The 10,671-nt window shown below is 47.8% G+C and overlaps 1 protein-coding gene across 1 annotated transcript; it reads left to right on the top strand.

The window, feature by feature from the left end:
- Positions 1-251: 251 nt before the first annotated feature.
- Positions 252-2,805, top strand: LOC125508058 (uncharacterized). The gene is made up of 3 exons (XM_087519538.1): positions 252-526; positions 606-747; positions 2,477-2,805. Exons 1-3 carry the CDS (start codon positions 427-429, stop codon positions 2,502-2,504), a joined length of 270 nt encoding a protein of 89 aa, XP_087375664.1. The 5' UTR covers positions 252-426; the 3' UTR covers positions 2,505-2,805.
- The last annotated feature ends 7,866 nt before the right edge of the window (positions 2,806-10,671 follow it).

A 10,671-nucleotide genomic window follows, 5' to 3' on the forward strand; every position in this document is an offset into this window, starting at 1 on the left:
GCACATAAAAATTGCCTCTATCGAGCAAGAGCGAAGCCAACAAAAAAGAAAAATATCAGTGTAATTAAAAGTCAGCTTAACTCATGTGAAACACACAACGAAGCCAATAATCATAATATTATATCGGGCAAAAAGGAAGGTTTAATTCATGTCTGAACGACGGCGTGGTAAAGCGTGTGTCACCCTCAGCTCCAATCGCGGCAAGAGCATGAGCTACAGAGTTACAGCTACGAGGAGCGAACGATACAGAAACAGCAATCTCCTTTTGCTTTTCTTTTTGGAAAAACAAAAGTCTCCTTTGCTTCAACGATTGAGCAACCAGCAATCTCTTGGTTTAGGGCCGACATGTCATAGACTCATGGGCCTCCCCTCAACCCTCGTCGCACAGAACGAGATTCCTTCCTCCCCCCGAAGGCCGGCGGCGCCATGGCCGGTGGCAGCCTGGAGACGGCGTGGGAGCTCGCCCAACTTTTCGTCCTCCGCCCCGTCCTGGCCGTCACCTTCGTGCTATCATTCATCCTCCTGAGTACGGCGGCCGTCCCTTCACCTTGGCTCGTTCCCTTTTAATTTCGGCCCGTTCGTCTTGGTCAACTGACGAGCCTCAGGCTGGTATGTGGCGTGGAGGACGGTGCTGGTGCACGTCCCGCTCGTGCAGGAGATCGCCGGGCTGCGCCGGAAGAAGCCCGTCAAGCCCAAGCCCCCCAACCGCGGGCGCATCGCCAGGTTCTACGAGTCGCAAGCCCAGAGGTGAAGGCTCTAACCTCCCCAAGTCTCCTTTTACTTCTGTTCTCATTTGGATGTGCTGCTGTTGGGGTCTGCGGCAATTCACCTTCACCCACTTTTGCTCAATTCTACTCAGTGCTGTCGAATGTAGATTGGGTTGGTGTATTGATGGATAGCTTTATTTTGATGTTCGCAATTGCTCACGAGAATTTGATTATCATTGCAGTTTTCCTTTTATCGAAACTGATCTGTGAAATATTAGTTTAAGCTATCTATTGCCTACCCGTGGCCTTGATGTTTGCTGCATTGGTTGCGTCCTTCTCTGCAACTACACTGCAGTCTTTTAGTTTGATCTTGGTGCAGTGGTAGAACTGTTAAATGCTTTGGAGAATTTGTGAACGGTAGAATGGTGAAACACTCGTATTTAAATTCAAAGGAAACTTGTTGAGTAAATCAGACAACCATATGTTAAGATTAGCCGCTGGCTGTTTCGGAGCTGCATTAGAGGGATTAGAGTACGATTCTAATCACTCCTAAGAAGCAGAACTATTTAACGGCTGGCACTGCAAATACCTGCAGCTGTATTGTTTCAAAACTTTTTATCCCTTCTACAAAATTTGTGGGAAATATGGTTGGAGAGCAATGAGTATTAAGTTTCATCCATCAACCAGTAGAACCAAAAGTCCAAACTGACGCAGAAGGTTGGGCAAGTCAACGTATACTTCAACAGAAGAAAATATCTGTAAAGCCTGTTTTGTTCATAGAGAGTTCAGATTAAAAGTGCCTATGAAATTTTCTATATTTTATCACTATTAATTGAAAATTGAGCATGATAAATGTGATTGTCAATTCGGGCATTTTTATCCGTAAAGAGTAAGTATTTGAAAAGAGGAAAGATATTTGTAAAGTATTATGATGTGTATATTCTAGCATCTGAGTTATGTTTTGTTGTCTCCGTAAGAGTCTTCTTGTTTTACTTTCACGCGTAGACCAACATAAAAAATTACCATGCTTTTCAGTTGTATGTTAATACCGTTCCTTTTTGTCATAAGAGTTGCATACAATTGTTTTGCCAAATGGTGCTGAGTTTCTTGATATTGGGTCGCTAATACGTAGCCAGCTCCTGTGATAACCAGTTTAATATCAAATGTTTGATTAGTTTTGTTGACTGGTTAAGAGCTGATGCGACTTGACAAGGAATTGTTTCATGCTAATTTTTAGAAAATTCAGACAAGAAGCTAACAGGAAGAATGTGGCTTGGTGTGTCACAGAGTGTTACATTCCTTTCTTCATCTAAGTTTAGAGCATATTGGTCTTACATATAAAAGTTACAACCTCTGTTCACAAATGTAAGACATTTTGGCAATTTAAATTAAACTGCCAAAACGTCTTACATTTGTGAACAGAGGGAATACATTAGAAGATAGACATGATTACTACAGGAATGCTATCTGAAGACTCTGGTTATTCAGAGTGTTGCACACTTTCCAGACATACCCCATCATTTCAAATCATAGTGTGCTCACTTGCAAAAGTAATACTCCTATCTTATATGACATTCTGACGAAGATAGCTGCTTTCTGCATAGACGATATAGCCTAGTTTTACTTTTGCTAAAATGCTAAGATGATGGTTCCACCCCTAAACCATCTGAGATTCTAGAACACACTTGGCTAGTTTGGGATCTGTTTTTTTCTTTTCTTTTTTGTTTTATATGCTAACGTGAACATGGCTGTTTAATATTGGTTAACAGGAACAGTAAATCAGAAGGGACCTCTTAAGGAATAATCTTTGGAACTTTGAAAGAAGCAACCTCAGTCGGCAGAACCCCTCATCTCATTCCAATTCAGAATGTTGTACGTCCAGTGAAATGGCATATTCTCTTCTTTGGGCAGATCTCAACACGTTTAGGTTGCAACCCCAAATACACAATAATGTATGCACTGTATATTAACCAGCCCCTGTGTAAAGTTAAGGATCTTGTCATAAGATTGTAAATACACATGTACTAGCATGAGAACGCTTGTCCTCTGGAATAATCAGTGTACGATTTTCTCCACAAAGTTTTCCTTGTTAAGTTGATATCTAATCATTGACTCATAACGTCACTTCCAAAGACGAAAATTGCTTTTATCTGATAGGATTATGCCCCGCATTGTTTCTGCTGATCATCCACTCGATCGTTGGGTGATTCCCTGGAGGAGAGAAGGTGAGGATCTAACCTAACCTGGCACGAAGGACTCATAAACCATGACCAAACCATTTGCCACTTTTTGTGTGTGTATCGAAGCTGCTTTCTACGATTGTAATCCATATTTAAACAGAACTAGTGACCTGTTCATCCTTAAGCAGCACGAGTACTACAATGGAAGATCGAGTTTATTTCAAAAATATTTTCAGAATCTTTTGACTTTTTATTTAATTACTATTTTTCCATATAGGGTGCAGATACACCCATAGACCAAACGTCCGCCTCTGGTAGAACCTGTCTTCGGTTGTATTTCTTCAGCTCATAGGCATACCCTTTGTCCCTTTCTTTCTACTATCTCTCAGATGCAATTCCAGGATTTTGTAGTACATGTTGTACTATGCATTTGAGCTGAATGAAGTTGGCGCCTTTTGGTGCCTTTCCCTGTTAAAAAAAAGAAGAGTGATGCAAAACGCTTCAGTTCTAAGAAATGAGAGGGTATGAGGTCTGTTAGAAGGGAGAGAGAGGATTGGTGGAATAGTTGTTGTATTGAGTATATGGTCAACTTGGAGTACAAGACAAGTCGGAACATATCCTAGTCTATCTCATATTTCCTAACTAAACATAATACTCAACATCCCCCCGCAGTCACAACGGTAGCGACGCAGACGATGAGACTGAAGAAGAATCCAAAAAGGAAAGCCGACGGACACCCCCCACAGTCGTAACGGTCGATGCATCGCGGAGTCGTGGCTGGAGAGGAAACCAACAAGGTTGCTCAAGCAAGGCGGTAGCTCTTTGTGCCGTTTGTTGAGGTAGCCGAGAGCGTAGGTTGTGTAGTCGTAGTTGAGGTAGCCGTGCGAAGAACGTCGTGGACGGTGTCGAGTCGGGGGTCGCCGGTGTCGAGGTAGTCGCCGTGGAGCCGCGGAAGAAGAGTAGCGGCGGCGGCCTAAGGAGGCGGCGACGGCTAGAGAAGGAGCGCGGCGGCGGTGTCGAAGTAGGCGATAATGAACCCGTCAACGTGACGAAGACCGACGCGGACGGTGACGTTCCCGCGCCAAGGGAGGCGGCGCGGCGCATATCACGCGGAAGTCAACGCATGTGGACGGCGGTGGACCACGGGCCGCAGCGTTATGACCCGAAGGGGCGAGGCAACGGCGGCGGGCAGGTCGGGGCGACAACGGGGAAGACTTTAGGGCGGTTGCAGGGATCGCGTGCCACTCTCGCTACGGCCCGACGGGGCGACGCAGCAGCAGCGCGAGGGTCGGTGCAGCTTCGGGGATGACCTGGAGCGGACGACCTCGGTGCGACGGTTGACCACGGGACACGGCACTACGGCCCGAAAGGGTGACACAGCGGCAACGCGCAAGGTGGTGCAACCACGGGGACGGACTCAAGGCGACGGCGGAGATCACGTGTTGTGGCACTATGGCCCGAAGGGGAGACGCAGCAGCGGCGCGGATCGGTGTAGGCACGGGGAGAACCACGGGGCGGTGGCGCTGCGGCCCAACGGGGAGACACATCGACAGCCTGTTGCTCGATCGGCGGAGGGGCGCGTTGAACTCGGGGATAGGGCGGTGATGGCCGGCGTAGCTCGACGAGCGGGCCGACGCGCGGACGATGGCCGTGAGGGGCCGCCTATCGCGCGAGGCCGTCGGGTCGGGGCGACGGGCGGGCGGACGTGCGGACGACGGCCGTTAGCGGCCGCCTGTAGCGCCAGGCCGCCGGGTCGATGAAGAGGCCAACCGGTCGCGTCGGTGTCGGAGTAGAGGCGCATGGGCGTCAACGGCGGCAATGGGCAACGCAAACCGATCAAGCATAGATCAGAAAACCAAAAAGAAAAAAACGCCGATCAAAACGACCAACGAGAGAGCGAAAAAAACCCGGAGCAAGGGCTCGGGAAAAAACTCTCTAAGGCAGCCGATCAACACGGCCGGCGGACGAACCTAGGTACGGGCGGTGCGGCCCCCGGCGACGGTCATGGAGGCCGACAGCCCCGAAGGCGGCGCTCGGGTTCAGAAGCGGCGGCGGCTAGGGTTTAAAACCCAAAAACCGATACCATGTTAGAAAGGAGAGAGGGTGTTGGAAATATGAGCAATTTACCGAATGATTTTATGAACAGAAATATTAGATAAAGCATGACTAATATAACAGGGTTAAAACTAGTCATGTGATTTGACAGAGAGAAGGTAAATAACATGGACATATATGAACTATAATCAAGCTTATCTAGAGCAGATAGTAGGGCAAGTTTCATATATGAAGTAGAATGTAACACATCTAGGACAGACAGCAGAACCAGGAACTGTGGCAAGACCTCGAGCAGAAAGGAGAGGAGCACATACGGGACAACCGCAGCAGCAGCACTGGACTTGGGGTCGGTGTCCTCGCCAGCCATGTCGTCGAGGAGGTTGTCGACGTCGGGGAAGTAGTCGTCGTCGGGAAGTAGTTGTCGGAGTTCGGGATGTCCGTGATGAAGAAGTCAGTAGTCGCACTGAGCGTTCCCCAAAAACCTTATCACCCTTCTCCCGTACATGACTCAAAACGTGCGGTTCCGGAGGCCTACTGTCCCGACCTGCGGTACACGCTGCAAGCCGAGATGGGGAAGAACGTAGCAGCAACGCAGTGCTCAGGAACTTGTGGCGAGAGAAAGAAGAGGTTCTGGTGCATCTCTCTGAGAGGAGCGACCTCCCTTTTATAGGCGCAAGAGAAGAAGGTGAGAGTGCGTCGTTCGTATTCAATCTCCACTACAGCAAAAACGTTTCAGCTTCCGCGTGACCTTTCGTATACCCGTCGTGCATGGCAAAAATTTAGACATCGGCTCGGCTCATTCTCACAACCCGCGGCGTGTCGAGGCGAGGCGAGGCGGATGGCGGAGGAGGAGCGCGCGTGGATGTCCCTCTTGTTCTCATCCTCATACATGTGGAGAAAGAGCCTCCCTTATAAAGAGGTCCAACTCCCTTTAAACTAGCAATGTGAGACTAAACTTTAGTTCCACCTCTTGCCTTGCACGAATGGGCTGCATGGGCCTCTAGGATTTATTAGGAATTTCTGAAACTGCTATTGGGCTAGGCCCAAAATAGACAAAATTTCGGCAATCCCCCACCAGATCCCAGAGGCATACAAAATTTTCCTTTAGTTCCAAAACACTGTTTTATATACTGGTACTGCAGTGGAGACTATTAAGTTGAACTTCCACCTAGAACTCTATGCTACACTAGTAAGCAATTTGAACAATGGACTGGGCCTTGAACTGTAAGTTTTCTGCGAATCTAGCTTCACATAAAGCCTTGATCAATACGTGGCTACCGTGGATCTTCCCCGCGGGTGGAGCTTATGCGCCATACTCCGAAACCTTTCATGAGTTTACTAGAGAGAACCCTACTTTCATAGATTGCGACGTTTAACAATCAGGCTCATATAGGTGCGTTCTTCAAAAGATGTTCTGCAGGACGACATATCTGCTTCAATGAGCCACTTAAAACACATTAAGATATACATCAACCTGCCATGCATATTAGGAGAGTATTGCATCTTCATGGAGTGGTATTGTTAATAGTAAGGATACTCTCCTCTCAGTTGACCAATAGCTTGTCTTCCACATCTAATTCACGGGATCTCCGATCATATAGACTAGGTTACCACTGTGAACAACTCATATTGTGGGTCTCATACCCATCTCCCTCGATGCATTATCTATCACATCACATGATAGACCCTTAGTGAAAGGATCTGCCAGATTTTTAGACGTTTGGATATAATCCAATGCAATAACTCCGGAGTTTCTCATTTTCCTGACAGACTTTAACCTTCTCTGAACGTGTCTTGATGACTTCATGTTATCCTTTGAGCTGCTCACTTTCGTGATCACAGTTTGATTGTCGCAGTTCATAAGGATACCCGGTACAGGTTTCTCAACAACCGGTAAATCATTCAAGAGCCGGCGAAGCCAATCTGCTTCGACCGTAGCTGTATCTAGTGTTGTGAGTTCTGCTTCCATTGTTGACCTCGTTAAGATGGTCTGCTTGCAAGACTTCCAAGAAACAGCGCCACCTCCATGAGTGAATACATAACCGCTCGTGGCCTTTATCTCATCAGCATCTAGGATCCAGTTTGAGTCACTATACCCTTCAAGCATCTTTGGGTGCCCGGTATAGTGAATTCCATAATTCGCAGTGCCTTTCAAGTAACGCAAAACTCTCTCTAGAGTTTTCCAATGCACATCTCATGGTTTTGAGACAAACCGACTCAGTTTGCTAACAGCAAAAGAGATGTCAGTTCTTGTAGCACTGGCTAAGTACATAAGCGAGCCAATAATCTGAGAATATTTCAATTGATTTTTAGAAATTCTTCGATTTTTGAAGTAACACACTCGCATCATATAGTGTTGGAGAGGGCTTGCAGTCACTATAGCCAAAGCGACTCAAGATCTTTTCCACATAGTGAGATTGAAGCAATGTAATCCCACCATCACCGTCTCTCAACAACTTGATGTTCAGAATGACATCAGCCACTCCTAAATCCTTCATCTCAAAACAACGAGATAGGAAATCCTTGACCTCCTTAATAACATTCAGGTTTGTTTCGAAAATCAGTATGTCATCAACATACAAGCAAAGGATAACTCTGTCGCCCCCACCATGGCGATAGTACACACATTTGTCGGCTTCATTTACAACAAAGCCTGCAGCTGTTAAAGTTCTTTCAAACTTCTCATGCCATTGTTTGGGTGCTTGATTGAGTCCATACAAAGACTTTAGCAACTTGCACACTTTTCCTTCCTGATCATCTAGTACAAACCCATCTGTTTGTTCCATATAGATTTCCTCGTCCAACACTCCATTTAGGAAAGCAGTCTTAACATCCATTTGATGAACGAGAAGACCATGTGAGGCAACTAGTGAAAGTAGAACTCGAATAGTGGTCAGTCGAGCCACAGGTGGGTAAGTATCAAAGAAGTCTTCACCTTCCTTTTGGGTATAACCCTTAGCCACAAGCCGGGCCTTGTACTTTTTAATAGTACCATCAGGCCTAAGCTTCTTCTTGAATACTCATTTGCATCCTATAGGTTTGCACCTGTTAGAGTTGTGTCGAATATTATTGTACAAGGTAGGTTACAGTTGGACTTGGTTTTGGACTGTGTGTAGACAAAGTAGAGTTGTGTCCTAATAAGACACTTGTATCCTAGGCCTCTCATATATATCCGGGGTAGACACACGATGTAACATATGCCAACATAATAGCACGGGCACACGGGGCGAGCCTGCGGCGTGTGCCGGCACCCGGGCGGCCGGGGTGCGGTATTGTAGCGGTGTCATGGGGAGGAGCGCCCGTAGTCATGCCCCGGGGATGTAGTCATGATGATGAACCTCGTTAACAAATCTCGGTGTCGTACTCGTGTGAATGATTGGTCCTCGGATGATCAACGGTATGCCTCAGATTTATTCTAACAAATGGTATCATGAGCTAGGCGTGAGGCGGGTTGATCAAGAGGAGGTGCGGCCGAGAAGATGAGATCGGATTGGTTCGTAGTTTGTCCGGTGATCGGGAGTAAAGACTCGGAAGATCAATGGTGACAGAACTAGCAGCGTATGCGATCAGATTGGAGGTCAACTCAACGGAATTGGTAAAGCAATCGGCGACATGCAGCAGGCGGCAGATCAGATACGTACGACAGTGGGCTGCCTTGGTGCAAGGTTGTAGCATGCAGACCGGAGCGGCAACACAAGGCCAGGCCTACTGGTCGGTGGCGTCGGCAAGATCGATTCCCTCGATCGAAGCGGCGGCGGCTGTAGCGCTAGGTCAGGGGTTTGGCTGGAGGCGTGTGGCCGACCAAAGGCCCAGGCGGGGCCTCGAGGCCCAAGAGCGGGGCTGGGTTTGAGTGCCGGGCGGACCGAACAAAGGCCAGGTACGTGTGGACTGCGGAGTGCACAGGCAGCTGCGTAGGAAAGGTTGCCAGAGGGACGCAAAAAAAGGAAAGGTTGCCAGAGTACGTGTGATGCTGAACCGCAAGGCGTGAGATTTGTTTGGAAAAAAAGCTGCGTAGGAAAGGTTGCCAGAGGGACGCAAAAAAAGGAAAGGTTGCCAGAGTACGTGTGATGCTGAACCGCAAGGCGTGAGATTTGTTTGGAAAAAAAGAGCTTGCTGATACGTGGAGAAGCTAATTCATGGGAAGATAAGAAGAAGGAATTGTGTAGAGAAGGGATCCAGCGGGGTCATGTCTTGCACGAATATTTTTTCTTTGGGTCCAATATGATGAGGAGCTTCGAGTATCTATGGCGAGGACCGGCACATAAGGCTTGAAGAAGTCTGAAGTGCGTCATGGTAGGGATCATGCATACACAGGGCGTCAAAGCAATGCACGGAGATGTGCGGGCGAACACGACGCAGGGTGGAGTATGTTTGCAGTCGCATAATTGCGGCTGGGTTGGACTGGACTGTCTGACGGATCGACGGGGATGTCAGTCAAAGCAGAAGACGGCGGTGATTTCGGCGACGACGACATAGGAGCGTGATGCTGATGGTGGCCGATGTCTGGGGCGTGGAAACACGTGGTGCAGCCTGAGGGCTTGTGTGGCTTCGACAAGACTATGACGCAGGGTTGATTCAAGGCAGTGCACACATGAGAGCTTGAAGTCGACGGGGCGTGGTGGTAGCATAGCGCAGCTACATGGAGTCATGTTGAAGGTGGAGCTAGAGTCTGATGAACGACTTCACTCTATGCTGGTGGAGGGGCTACGGCGTAAATGCATGGAGAGTCAAAGCCTATTTCAGCGAGAAAAGCGAGAGACACGTGGATCGGACTGGGTACCCGTGGTCTGATGGAGACGTGATACTCGGCATCGGTTGGTGATGATCGGTGGTTCTCTGTAGTAGGGGTTTGAGTGGTGTGGGTTCGCGACCTTGGAGACTCGACCAGGACAGCAGAGGCTCGACGCGGCTATAGCGGCGAGGCGTGCGGTAAGCACGGGACACAACGACAGGCCAAGGCACTGGTGGTCAGACATGTGGTCAGACAAATTGTGCAGGGGGTGCTGAAGCAGTGTTGTCGAGTACCAGATTCAAGTTGGTGACTGGGTCTATCGGTGCCGAAAGATGGACAGGAGTTGACCATGGAGAATCTGAGAAAGTGGTGGAGAGTTTGAAATTGTCAAAAGCTGAGAGAGTACATGGCTGCATATTCTGTGGTGTTCGATGCACATGGCAAAGTGCGGATGACAAATACAGAAGGAGGCGGAGTGTTATAGCTATGGGACACGTGAGAGGCTATCCGGGAAAAAGGTGAGACAACTGTGAATATGACTCAAGGTGACACAGGTCGACGGTGAAATCCCTTCAAATTTCAGACAGACGGTCAAGAAAGGGCGGATGTTGAGTTCAGTAACTCTTATATGTGGCGTCTAATATGTGAGTTGTTCAATTTCATGCAGGCAGTGGTCGGTGTGTGATAGCGTTGAATGGATTCTCCGGATGTTGGGAGCACAAAGTAGAGTAAGGAGGAACTTAATTTATTGCTCGAGTGTTGACTGTGAAGAAAACGAGAAGGGACTACAGTTGCAGGTGGAGTCACATGGAGTCTGGGAGTAGCAGCGGTGCTCATGGTGAAGGAAATATGCCCTAGAGGCAATAATAAAGTTATTATTTATTTCCTTATATCATGATAAATGTTTATTATTCATGCTGGAATTGTATTAACCGGAAACATAATACATGTGTGAATACATAGACAAACAGAGTGTCACTAGTATGCCTCTACTTGA

This window comes from Triticum urartu, chromosome 1A (assembly GCF_056163025.1).
Source record: "Triticum urartu cultivar PI428250 chromosome 1A, HENAU_Tu73, whole genome shotgun sequence".
NCBI classification, from domain to species: domain Eukaryota; kingdom Viridiplantae; phylum Streptophyta; class Magnoliopsida; order Poales; family Poaceae; genus Triticum; species Triticum urartu.

Coding starts and splice junctions, on each gene's coding strand:
- LOC125508058 (XM_087519538.1), top strand. CDS start 427: ATGGCCGGTGGCAGCCTGGAGACGGCGTGGGAGCTCGCCCAACTTTTC. Junction 527..605: donor GCTATCATTCATCCTCCTGA/GTACGGCGGCCG, acceptor GACGAGCCTCAG/GCTGGTATGTGGCGTGGAGG. Junction 748..2,476: donor TACGAGTCGCAAGCCCAGAG/GTGAAGGCTCTA, acceptor ATTGGTTAACAG/GAACAGTAAATCAGAAGGGA.